The sequence below is a fragment of the Lampetra fluviatilis genome, chromosome 49 (assembly GCF_964198595.1).
Source record: "Lampetra fluviatilis chromosome 49, kcLamFluv1.1, whole genome shotgun sequence".
NCBI lineage: Eukaryota > Metazoa > Chordata > Hyperoartia > Petromyzontiformes > Petromyzontidae > Lampetra > Lampetra fluviatilis.
In genome coordinates this window covers 5,721,490-5,735,113 of record NC_136323.1, presented here as the reverse complement: position 1 = coordinate 5,735,113, position 13,624 = coordinate 5,721,490, and the positions used below count along the sequence as shown (strand labels likewise).

The following is a 13,624-nucleotide window of genomic DNA, read 5'->3' as shown; positions in this document are numbered from 1 at the left end:
CCCCCGTTGCTTGCCTTTCAAAAACCTGTCCACTGATGGGGGGCATCCAGCGCAGGCTGAGGAAGTCGGGGCCCTGTTGGTGAACCCGCGGCGCCAGCGGCACGGGCGTGGGACCAGCCTCCTCCCTCCAAGTCTCGTACACCATGTCCAGGTAGCAGTGCATGCGCGCCACCTGGTTCGGCGTGAACGAGCTGGTGCAGTCGTCGTCTGCCCGGCGCATCAAGACGGGCGGGTGGGGGGAGTTGGGGAGTTCGGGTCGGATTTTAGAGGCGGTGGTGTGTAGTGCAGCAGCCAGTGCAGCGCTACGAACTTGGTGACTCGAGTTTCATTCCCGCTCACGACCACCAACACCGGTGATGATTATCTGAAGCGGTACCTGGGCATCCCCTAGGTCGACTCGGACTCAAATGAGTACCTGGTGCGGTGCGTATAAACATCGCCACTGGGGAGACAAAGGCGGCTGGGCGTGGTGCTGGGCACCCACCCCCTCGTGTGCGATTCTGGCCTTCATAGGTGCTCGCTAACAGCACTTGCCCCGACAGTCTGTTAAGGCTATACGGGGGATCTTTGTTGAACGAGGTGGTTAGCTCGCTGGAGTTGCGGTCCAGAGGTTGCCTATTCAATCTCAAAGCATATCAGGAATTAAAAACCATTCGTCTCTGAAGAACCACGACGAGGTCATGAGATATCACCGACATAACACGTGGGGGATCACGTAAATGTATCAGAGAATAAATATCGCAGAATGCAAGCATTTCCGCCACGGTGTAATGGTTAGCGCACTAGACTTGTGATCCAAATGGACCTGGTGTGGGAGTTGAATCACTGGCCAAGTATCTTAAATCTCCGAATTGCCATCACGTTCATGTCTCTTAAATTTTGGGCTGCATCTAGTAATTCATTTCATTTGATCTCGTTGCTACATCGCACAGGCGTGAGAGGTGGACCCGCAGATTGGGGAGGTCCATCATCCAGCAGTGGATTGACCAAGCCTGACAATGTTGATAATAATTTGATCCTGTATTTAATTTGTATGCAGTGTTGTCGACCCCGTTAGGGGGTGGTGGGCTCGGGTCTCCCTTAAAAAATTGCATGAAAAATAAAGGTCGTGATTCATTTGTTTATTTACGGTGCAATTTTTGGAATGCATTGGCAGTTGGACCTCTGTCAACGCTTCCCCCCATCAGACAGGAATCCATGCAGCTGCCAGAGATCCCAACTCCCGTGTATCAGTACAATTACAATTGCGACCACATTACGATTGTATGTGCATCTAGAAAGTTCAAGATTAAATTTGCCACCTCCTAAATCCAAAGGCACAAACCGCCACCACCCTACAGAAATTGTCCAAAACGGTCACCTTTGCATAATAATGTAAAGCTACCCTATCCTGATGGAACTTCACAAAAAACGTGAACGATAATAGACACGTACAAACGTAGCCCAGATTCCAAAGTATTTTTTTAAATGTCTACTTATGAAAAAAATTACACTATGTTACCCTTTATATTTGCCAGCATTAGAAGTGCCTGCTTTGAGCCAAGAAAGAATCCTCATTGGGGGGAGAAAAAAACACTATTGCTGAAGAGAAGTGAAAGTAATACCATAAAAAAATCATCATCATCATCATCAGCAGCCGTGGGCAATCCACTGCTGGATGCAGGGGTCCCTAAGCCATCGCCATCTCACGATCCTGCAATGTAAAAATCCACCCAGCGCCCGCACACGGGCTGATTGGCTAATTTCACCGCTCCATCTCCTTAGGAGACGTGCTCTCAGACCCCATTCCATTCGCCATGCAGTATACGCTCAGTCTCGAATGACCGAGAATGATTCGGAGGCATGAGGAACCACAGACGAGCGGGAAAGGCGGCCACGCAATGAGCCAGTGCCAAGTTTATCATCAAGCTATGCGATCCTCTCTTTATTGAGTTTATACCGGGCCAATTGATGGGTGTTTATACGTGTGGGAGGAAGCCGGAGCACGTGGCGAAAGCCCCACACGTGCGAGCGGGCCAAGGTGGAACGGGTGAGGTCCACATTTTGGTGTTCCCGCCTTTTCCTGGCAAGCCAGGGTAGGGGCATCCCCGGTCGCAACGGCATTCGTTGCGACGACCACCGGACCCGCGATCACAGCTTGCAACAGCCACCTCCGGCCCAGCTGCGCCGAGCACGCGGTCGCGCGACGCACCGGCGTAGCTCATGTAGTTGTGGAAGGGGGCGTCGTAGAAGCGCCTCGCTCCGCACATGTCCTTGCTGTCGACCTCGGCGTCCCCGCAGCCCTTGTGGCGCGGCACAGGCGCCGTGTCCTCGCAGAGGTCGCCGGTCTCGAACGACGGCTCCACCTCGAGGCACGGGTCCCCGCAGTGCTCCACCTCCGACACGCCGCGGAAGACGTGGTACAGGCCGAGCGCGTGGCCGATCTCGTGGATCATGGTGTGCGTGTGGCCCGGCTTGCCGTAGTACGTCGGGTTGAGCGCCATGCCGCCTGCCGCGGGAAGGAGGGAGGGAGGCAGGGAGGGAGGGAGGTGCTCGTCGATGATGACGGAAAGTGTGAATCTTGTCGACTGTCCCCCCCGGACCTCTAAATTATTCTATGGGTCAGGGTTAAGGGTCAATATGAACTAAACTAAACTATTTTAATTTTAGCGAGTAACGCCCACTGAGCTATACAGCTCTTTCTCAGAAGGGACCTGAGCCACAAATGATAGTTCAACGAAGTGGCTTATCACGCGGAAATGTATATACTACAAAATGCATGTTTCTAAATGTGTTGGGAAAAACCGGAGGACCCGGATAAAAATCCACGCAATCACGGGGAGAAAATGTAAACTCCAAATATACAACAGGTGTCAGAGTCGGTATCGAACCCACAACCGCTTGTATACCAGGCGAGGTAGTTAACACTGTGGGGGTGTCACGGAGGCGAGACATTAAGTAGATAAATGGACCATCTCGGATCTCTTATCTAGGCCCAATTTTCATATTTTTCCAGATTGATGCGACATCCATACCGCATACCAGCAGAAATGTCGCATTCCCCCGACTGCTTTTCTTCCTACACCTTCTGCAGAGTGAAATCTGCACCTCCCACCCCTCCCACCCAGCCACCGCACGCACCCCACCGCTCACTTGCTCACTGCTCACCCAGGTGCGTGAGAGCGTCCTTCTCCCAGGGCCACATGGCGACCCCCGCCAGCACGTCGCCCAGCGACGTGGGGAAGTAGACGTTGAGGTGCGTCGCTCCGTCCAGCCTCAGGGTCTCCTTGAGGTCTTGAACGCTGAGGTAAGCCCTGCGAATCGGCGAGCCACCGAGATCAGCATACGAAGCACTTTATAATTTTTGTTGTGTCTTAGATTGAAAACTCATTTCTTTAGGACTGCTTTTTGTGTTTTGTTTGTCCTTCCCCGCCCGCTCGCCGGCAACTCTGATTAGCACGGTTGGCCACGTACGGTGCGAAAGAAGTTCAACGTACTGTACATCCACTGTTGCATGCTTTAACAGCAACAAGGTGAATCAAAGTCTGAATATGCATTCATTCTGGAGGAATCCGATGAGCTATGAAGCTCTTTTTTTTACAGACCTCGTCACGGCTGTAGCCAATGCTCTCCGCCCCCTGCAAGATCGAGCATCTGCTGGACACATTGTGTTTAATATTTTGTCGAGAGTCAATCAATCATAGGAGCCGTCCATAAATGACGTCACGCACCTGGGGGGAGTGGGGGTCAGAGATTTGTGACGATGTGTGGCGAGGGGGGGTTTGATAAATGTGACATCACGTAAAAATACGCAACTTTAATGAAATATAGACAACACGTTCTACTTAATTAAATAGACTTTTTTAAATAAATGTTTTCTCCTACAACATCAGAGTGCAGCACCACATTAAATACGCACTAAAATGTCAATAGTTTAAAGCGATTTGAAGAACTTTTTATTTTTTTAAAAGAAATATGGTTTTGGGGGGGGGGGAGGCAGAGCTTTGTGACGTCATATTTGAGGGGGGGGTCTGACTTTTTGTGACGCCGTGTGACGAGGGGGGGGGGGGTCAAAAATCGTCCAAAATCGCGTGACGTCATTTATGGATGGTCCCCTATGCAGAAGAATCAAGGTTGGTTGCCCTTTGTATCCCGGACCTGAACAGAGGCGGGGATTCAACAGCATGAGCGGCTGAGGGAAGGGAGAAGAATAAGGCAACCTCTCACTGAGCGAAGGTTGGACTGGAGGCTTCCACGGACAGCAAGGCTATAATGTTTGCGATTTGTCATCGTAATACCCATCACAATCACATTTTAAACAGTACCTTTCCCATACAATCGTAGAATTGTGCTTTAATTGAGCAAGAGAACGGGTGAAGAGAATGACCCAACAACAGGCAGATCAGAAATATTTTCCTGTGGGGTGAGAGTTGGTCTTTCACTGAAACTAAGCAGGCTAACATTGCTTATTGGCGAATCACCTGGCGATGCTGCTGCTGTTTTGCCAGTTGCACCCAGGCAGGAATAAAAAAAAACTAAACACATTTACCAATAACACTGCCTTAGAAAAAGGAAACATGTATTGGAAATATTCCAAGCAATGGCCCTTCCACGTAGCACACACAACACGAAGAGATATTTCCCAAACCGTCAGCGATTACGCATATAGATTTGCTTTTAAGGCCGTGTTATTGACGAATATGTTTTTTTTTTCTTCCTTTTTTTGTTTATCATCTAATAATAGAAGAAAATACACACCTAACGGACGCATCCTGCAAATCCTCCTCGCATGGCTTTCGTTAGACGGTGATAAATATTCGTGAAGGTGGATTTCTGTTCTCATTACAAAAAGCCGTACCGTGTTCTATTATCCACCATTTGGGGGGGCAAGCATTTAAATTAAATCTTGACATTTTATTTTCCTGCACCGTTAAATCAAACAACCCATTTACCTCGGTCGCCGGCAAACTTGATTTGGTTTAATTCTGAGCAGCGTGGCAATAAAACGTCTATTTTTAACACGTCGGACAAATACGGTCAATGTTGTTTAGCGGCAAACCGCGTAAATAAACCCAAATAAAAATTCGTCAACAAATGTTACGTTCACGAGTCCGCTCGGAACAAGTCATCGGCCTGCTAATTTATTTTAACGCCCAATATAATGCTCAGTGTGTTGGTTGTCAATGTTTCTTTTTTTTACCAGCTGGAAAAATGTAGGAAGCAATTTGGAAAAATTGTAAAGCCAAACAAATGTACGGTACTCGTTCACATCGCAGGCGGCGTGTAATTTTATTTTTGAACACTAAAAAAAAGTATAAACATTAGACGTGTCCCGTGAGTTAAAATAGCGCATTACTAAAATGACGCAACCTCAACCCCGCATCTGCAGTGTGGCAAACGGTCTAATCGCCTTCCCCTAAATAGTAGTCTGGGAGGTTAAACACATCACATTGTAAAGTAAAGTAATTACAGAGCCTGTGATATCAAACATCGTGCATTCGCATCTTTCATCATGCGTCCCACCCCTCCACCCCTTGCTGCCTCGTGGTCTCATCGCACCCGGTGCTTAAGGGGCGCCGGGGGAGAAGTCGATGCCGCGCGCTGTCTGGGATTAATAGGGCGCAGCGGCGATCTTAAGCAACGCGCGGGGGCACGGAGCGACGCGTCCTCCATTACGTTGGCCGACACTATTTCAGCCCTCCTGGAGACCTCACCCCTCCCCACCCCCCGAGCGACGATCCCCCGTCTCACGCTTATCAGGACGGGGACCCCCAACGGTGCCCGTGAATCAATGCAGCTCATGCTTACTTTGCGTTATGTATAAAATTATATCGCGTCGAACTCGGACCCATATCTGAAAGAGAGGGCCCTTGCCTATAACATCTGGCAGTTCCCCCCCAACATTGATTCAAGCAAGCCTGACTCTGCCGATGAGACACACCGTGTGTTGAAACCGGTCCAGAGTTTTCTCGTATTGAAGCAATGCCGCTGAAGCTATGCACTCCGAGAAAAGACGTGGGCGCCAATGGGTTGCGAAAAGGTCAACTTTCATTTCATTGCACCGGTGAGACAGACACACAAAAGGAAAAACAGCGGCGATGCGGGCACTCGGGAAGGAAGAGGAGAGAAAAAGGAGCGCTTGAAAGGACAGAGATGAGAATGCTGAGATGGATGTTGGGAATATCTCAGAGCAGGGCTGAATTTCTCACTCGGAACGCTGCGAAGCTGACTAGGCACTACCACAAGAGAACAAAGGTATGCCTATCCATAATCACCTCAAATACTAAGCACACGATGTTTGTTTGCCTCTCGCCTTTAAAAACAATGTCACGATACACGGTTGAAGCAGGACAACCGGATCGCTCGCTCACAGATAAATATTGTGACTCTCGAAACACGCGGTACATGCATGTAATTCTAGTAACTCTTTATTTTATTTTAGAAACTAAATTCACCCTGAACTTTGTTTATTGTGATGGCAACTCGGACGCACGTGTCCTGAGACGTTGATCGAGCTTGTATTGAGGTCCATACAGCGACCGTGCACCTTCGGGAAAACTTTTTTAGGCCAACAGCTACGGCCGACCCATCGCAATAACAGCGAGCGGCATCATTGAGTGAATGCCTCCTTTCGGCCGGGGGGATGGGGGTGGCGGTGGATTAACTTTTGAGAGCTGAGGCCAATTTCAAAAGCAATGGCCGCGAGTGGACTAATTGCGCGGGATGTGCTCAATGAGAACCTTTTTGCAACGCGGCGGCTGCCACATTAGTAAACAGGAACACTCGCCGCGGATCGCAAACCTCGAAAGCAACGCAGACGTTCAGTCGCGGGTGCAGAGCAAGCGTGTGCCGTGCCTTGTCGCAGCTGCCGTGATGTCTGCGTTTTTGTTTTCTTGATTTCGTCGCTTACTGGGATGACGGCAACTCCTTAGCGATTTTGTCAATCCACTTTGGGCGGGCGCGTTTTCTCACCACCTCCTCGCGAGACGTCAGGCCGCCTTCATCGTCAAGGAAGAGGAAGGCCCTTGCGTCAGCGGTGGCGTGAGCAAGACATTGCGGTGCTGCCCCTTTGCACTCATAGCTGTCAATCCACCGCTGGATGAAAGCGTCATACACGTGCTGTATTGGTTATAGGGGGGGGGGGAAGGTTTATTATAGATTTGAAGTTTAATTTTATTTTATTTTTATAGTTAATTTTCATTTTTTCACCTACGTGACTTTACCGAAAGAACCAAAGAATATGGGGAAGGTTGTTTGACCATACTTCACCACGCCAATTGTGTGGGTACAACCAACTCTTCCACGGCATCCAGCCAGTGTGAGCTAGTGGGACAAATTCCCTTTGGAGTGGGGGCGGGAGGGGGGGATTGGGCTCTCAGAGAGAGGTGTGAACAAGCAATTGCAGGGCTGCACCTTTGCCTTTAAAAAAATGACAAGTTCCCGGTAAAAGGCACGAACATTCATAATAAGGGACGGGGGGAGGGGGGGAACAGAAATTCCGTGGACAACCGAACTCTTGACTCGGTGCTCCTGGCTCTGTGAAGGCCATGTGGTTGGACTCGCTTACCCCACTTCGTGTAGAGACTGTGAGCGGTGGGAACGTAGAGGGGATTTTTTTGTTACATTGTGAAGGTAAGGCAAAGGGAGGAGGAAGAAAAGTAAAAGGAGTGTGGGGGGGGGGACAACTTTACTTTTAAAAATAAAATCTTGCAGTATAACAAACGCATGGCCAGTGGTGAGATCTTATCTGCTTCGCCTGGTATACAGGATCGCATGAGTTCGATCCTGACACTGACGGCTGAATATTTGAAGTTTGCCCGTGGTCGCGTGGACTTTTGCTCCGGGTCCTTAGGTTTTTCCCTCCACATTTCGAGTGAACGCGCGTTCATGTTATTTGGCTGCCGTAAATTTTCAACGTGATGATGCCGCTTCGTTAGGCTATCACGTGTGGCCAGGTCGCCTCTGAAAAAGAGCCACATAGCTCAGTGGGCTTTACTTGGTAATATAAAAAATTGTTTCGTAATAATATATATAGGATACGGTCATCGCACCGATTACATTCCATCGCGGGACCCCCGCCGACAACGAGCGCAGGTGACACGGCCAGGGAGGTTCGCGTCCCAGTCACGTGGCCGGCCCGCCCACCGTGACGAAGCCTCACTCAGTGCAGTGCCACGGGGTCAACAAGTCTAAGGAGGTCACGGCTCCCATGGACCGGCGAGACAAGGGCGTTTTTTGGCGGTACCAACTGGAATGGTAAATGACTACCGGTAGCAACCGGGGGCAGCGTCTGACCTGGGGAGTGTCCACCAATTGGCAGTGACCACCGCGGGTTGTGTTTACCAAGGGCAAGTACGCATGTATGTTGTACGTATGTTGGACTTTTTTCGCACCGTACATAGAAAACCGTGGAAGTGTCACAACGGGCAGAAAAGCTTAGAAAATAAATGTTCTATATGTTTTATAAACAAGCTTCATATTTAGTTTTCATATTCCATAGATGTTTCATTTTATATTTTGAGTTTTATTTTATTTTCTAAACTATGTTCAACATCAAACATACTAGGGTACCCTTCTTGGACATTTTTTTCACGCAAAGCTACTGCGGGGAACTTGTTATCACACTTTAGCAAAAGCTTTTGCTACCTGCTGTGGTACAAACTGGCCATATTTGGACCATTGGCTCAAGGTAATTGACTGCAAAACATTTCCACGTGATAAGCCACTTCATTGAGCGATCATTTGTGGCCAGATCACTCCTCAAAAAGAGCTCTATAGCTCAGCGGGCCTTACCCGGTCAAATAAAAAATATTTTTTCTCAGACGATTCACAGGATGGGCCGGCACACACAAAACAAATATTTGCGAGGGTGGTTCAAAGGTCAGAGGGGTGAACTAGCACCGCCGAGGTGCTGACTTTGAACGCAGGCATCCAGCCGCCTGTAATTAAACCAGGTTCCCAAGGGACCCGCCGACTCACATGAGACACCCACAAAAAAAAATAACAAACAAAAAAACCCACAATGCACCTGTGCGGCGAGTCGGGGTCGAAGCACGTCTGCGCAACGTCGGTGATGGCCGGGTCGCAGCAGTCCCCGTTGTCGTAGCGGTAATTTTCGGTGTTGCACTCGGGGTTGCAGCGCCCGTTGGAGGCGCCCCAGCGGCAGGCGGGTGGCCGCTGCGTGAGGCACTCGCCGCCGTCGTAGCCCGTGAGCGTGTGGTTGCACTCGACTTCGCACGCCCCGTTGCCGATCTTGCTCGCCTCACAGTTCGCCAGCACGACCCGCCGCCGCAGCCACGAGTCGGCCACGTCCTTGACCGTCAGCTCCCAGGTGATGTTGTAGGGCTGGAACGCGGCGTTCAGCTCCTGCGGCGGTGTGGAGGAGGGGGGGGGAGGTGCGAGAGGTGTGCGATGAGATTTGGGGTGGAATTCATGGATTGTTTGTCCGTAGATAAAAAATAACGGATTTCAGATCAAGATAAAAACGTAACTCCCGACCGTGCCTCCATATATAAATTAAACAAGTACACTGTTCTGAATCTACGGACGTATTGGCTATCCAGACCAACATATTCGAGGGAAAATCTGTTTGAATAAGCAGTGCCTGGGCCGGTTTGCACCACCTCCTGGGGCTCACTACTTATGGAGTGGGTCTCGGTGGGCTTGGCATGGCACGGTTAGCATCGACCCTGGTGCAAGGAATGAAATGGGCCTCGCCTCTTCATTGCCAAACACCCGGGCTCCTCCGGCCTGTGGCCTGTTGTGCAGTTGCACCGCCTGCACGCCCGGTGGCAATGCCACTGTCAGCGGCAGCAGCATCGCAGGTTGCTAAGGAAAGTGTATCTTTGACCTTGATTGACCTGCGCTGTACCTGCCTGTGACCGAATAACCCTAAATGCGCGTAGTCTCGCCATGCCTGAGATGCTAAGGAGAGGCGAGCTTGGATATTACTTGGTTGGGTGACCACTCACCGGGGCTTGCCAGGTGTTGTAGGCATTTGGCTGCGAGATGGGATATGCGGAAACTCGCCCCGTTGTTTCAATTGACACATCGGAAGATGCAATCGAACCTGCGACCTCTGGATTGCAAGTCCGGCGTGTTGACCATTACATGTGACGAGTAGAAAACGTAGGCAATGTAGATATTGTTTGCACCCTTGGGCAATGCGAGTGACCAGCCGACATTGCTTGCTTTGTTAACACAACTGTTCGGCCACACATACAGCCATCGCCTGCTTCACCCATTCCACGGCACTAATGGCCATGCATGTACACGTTGAACTTCTTTCGCACTGTACGTCGCCAACCGTGCTAATCGGAAGTGACGAGATGAAGCGCTTTGTATGGAAGAGTCGGCGAAGGAAAACGAACGTTTGCATGGCCAAATGAAGCAAGGAAGGCGACAAGGATAGCTTGACAGACTTGATTAGACGGTCCGCAGGAGAGGATGGCGGAGGCAACAAGAGGTGACTCGGTGGCTTGGGAGTCGGATACCAGGTCAAAACCACTGAGTTGGCGTTGCTGAGATTTCAGATTTGAATCTGGATTTCAGCCACGTGTCATTTGACCTGGTTTTCAATTGCAACGAGTTTATGTACAACTGCTCGGGCTTTTTCCTGGTTGTGTTGTACGGCTCTCTGATGTGTTTTCGGGTTGTCACCGCTATGTGTTGCTCGTCACGATGTCAGACCTTGCGCTCCACGATTAGCGAGGTTGGCTACGTACGGTGCGAAAGAAGTTCAACGTACATACGTACGTTTGATGGCGAGTTTAAACCCATGTATGATTAGGTGGCAACTTAATGATGAGATATGACAATGAAGAAAGGGCAGTCGGGCATTCACACAGCTTTCTATTAGATTAATTTTTTCGAGCTTTAAATGTTTTTTTCTGATGGAGCAGCACAGATTGTGGAGACGTTAACTCTATTCCGTGGTGATGCAATGATGCATGTGGTGGGAATAAACGTTATAAACCTCCTTTGTGTATGTATGTGGAACTCTTTTGCACCCTACGTAGCTAACCGTGCTCATCCGAAGGACAACAAACTAAACATCAAACGCGATTTTAAAGGAATGAGTTTTCAATCTAAATTTAAAAGTGCATAGCTCCGAGTAGCTTCCTAATTAGCAGCCTCTGCAATACTCATTAGGAAGCCACTGTGTATCTGTAAACACAAACAAACGAGCAGAATCTATTATCAACAAGCTACGGTTTCAGTCGAGAGAGAGAGAGATATTTATCCCAGAATAAAACACTGATTATATCTTGTTCATAGCACCCGAGTGGCACGCGGCGACCCTTGACATTCGCGATGCCGCAATCGCAGGGCTAACGCCGTCCCAGTAATAGTCTACGGGGTGAGGCACGGGGCTTAATCCGTTTATTTTTGGTTTCTTTCCAACGCACGCGACCGACTTGCAATGTCAACCATTGCGACATGTAACGCTGTGGCCCCTGATGGAGCAACGTCGCATCGTTAATACGGGCCGGTTGTGTCCTTTGTAAATCCGAAGGTGCGCCGCTTGATTGTGAAATCGCCGCGCAAATTAGCGTGGCCGAAATGGGCATTGGCACATCGGAAGTTATTCGGGCGCTGTTGCTGCATGACCAACGAAGGTCACATCTTTTTGATCTAAGTTTTCCGTCACGTCGCTCGAGAGTACAATTTTAAAATGATGAAAACGTCAACGTGCGATACTCCTGAGTTGTTTACAACCCTAAGTTGTTTACAGACCTGAGTTGGTTGCAGACCTGAGCCAGCGGTGGAAACTCTGCAACAGGGGTGAGTCAATTTCGCAGAACAACCACTGTTGACATCCCCACGGAACTTTATTTAAACCACCTTGCAGGGATGATGTTCTGCATCGACCTCCTGACGGAGAATCGAATTTGAAACCTCTCGTTCTGCTCCTAGCAAAGTGGTGTCGGTGGTTTAACACGTCCTACCGCTCGCCAATCACCACATCACCACCGCATCACCACCACCACCACCGCCTCGCCAAAGCCTCACCCACCCGGTGCTGCAGCTGAATCTGCTCCTCCGTCACCGTGGGATTCGACCGGTCATCCTCGTGCACGTTGATCACCCTGTAGCGCACCACCTTGCCGCGCCGCAGCCACCAGTGCCGGTTGTAGCTGCCGATCACCCCCACGTCGTCGCACACCGTCTGCCCGCACGTGGGCGCGAAGAGCACCGGCCCGTCGCTCGGGGTCACGCCGGGGTCGTCGGCCTCCTCCCGCCGCGGGAAGCGGCCGTCCTTCGCCACTGGCTTCCAGCGCTGGCGCAGCTCCTCCACGACGCTCTCGCCCACCACCAGTCCCGGCGGGTCCGCCCCGCACAGGCTGAGCGGGACGCCGGCGCGGATCTCGCCGTGCGTCCGGGCGACGCTCCACAGGCGCGGCGCGGCCACGTGACCGCGGTAGCCGCCCAGGGGGTCCGAGCCGTGGCCGCCGAGGATGAGCGCCTTGCAGCCGACGGCGCGGGGCGAGAAGAGTGGCCCCCGCTGCGCCAGGCCGCGCGCCACCCGGGCGCCGTCGACGTACAGCGACATGGCCCGCCCGTCGTACGTGGCGGCCACGTGCGTCCAGACGGCGGGCTCGTAGCGCGTGCGGGCGAACACCGTGGAGGATGTGCGGGCGCGGTCGGTGCGGAGGCTGAAGAAGATGCGAGAGGGGCCGACGCCGCCGCCGCTGTCAGCGTGGGACTCGTCCCACGGGGCCAGGCCGAGGGCCCAGCCCTTGTCGGTGGACACGTACGAACACTCGTCAAACATCCCTACAAAACACCGTCGCTTACGGTCACCATCATCGTCGTCAGCAGCTGCAGCAGAAGTAGCAATGATCAACAGCATTGCAACAATGTTAAGCTGACCGTTTGCGAATTCTATTTTGACATACTGTATCCAATTTTTTGTTCTGAATCAAGAGCAGAGACGTTAAAAACTCGGGTGCACAGACTTCAAGTGACCGGCACATCCGAGGCATGATTGTAGTTATACCCAGCTGTGATCGAGGGAGCAAGAGAGAGAGAGAGCACAGGATAGCGGAGAAGGAGGAGGGAGAGAAAGCGTAGCAGGTAGAAAAAACACGGAGTTGCTTGAAAATTCTTTGCAAGACTCACAACCTACACGCTGGTCCAACTGTTTTCCGGATTTACGTTTGAATGTATAAGCCAGTCCACCAGCTTATTGGTGTTCTGAACCGATATTATCCCAACAGCGTTCGTTTAAGTCAGCAAAACACTGGACTGGCTCTGCACGTTCTGGGTATCGTCAGCAGAGTCAGGCCTCTTATACAAGTGACCATGACTTTGGATCAGTGTTTATGTAAAAAATATTACAGTGTTAAGGTTGATGACAATGACGACGATGATAGTGACAATGACGTTAAGACTGGGGAATGTGAAGATGATGATGATGACATCAAGGACGGTGGCAATGACAGGGGCGGTGATGAAACAGGAGTTAAGAAAAGTTGTTGCAACTGTGTGCCATTAATTTATTTGCTTACGTTAAAGCCCGCGGCGGGAGGAGGCCGATGAACTTTCGAAGCGACACGTCAACAGCGGATTGATGTGTGTCTCCGTGCTTCGAGCTGCCAAACACCCGGCAATGTTTATCTCCCAGGGGCAACTTCTTTGCTCA

At 50.8% G+C, this 13,624-nt stretch overlaps 1 protein-coding gene across 1 annotated transcript in view; it reads right to left on the bottom strand.

Moving 5' to 3' along the window:
* LOC144948384 (pappalysin-1-like) overlaps nucleotides 1–13,624 on the bottom strand; it is a 116,436-nt gene that overhangs the window by 84,524 nt on the left and 18,288 nt on the right. The window contains exons 2-6 of the mRNA XM_078877807.1: nucleotides 11,996–12,756; nucleotides 9,008–9,345; nucleotides 3,148–3,293; nucleotides 2,192–2,488; nucleotides 15–207 (exon numbers count right to left, since the gene is read on the bottom strand). Of these exons, the coding sequence (XP_078733933.1) occupies nucleotides 15–207; nucleotides 2,192–2,488; nucleotides 3,148–3,293; nucleotides 9,008–9,345; nucleotides 11,996–12,756 (1,735 nt within the window). The remainder of the gene's footprint in view (nucleotides 1–14; nucleotides 208–2,191; nucleotides 2,489–3,147; nucleotides 3,294–9,007; nucleotides 9,346–11,995; nucleotides 12,757–13,624) is intronic.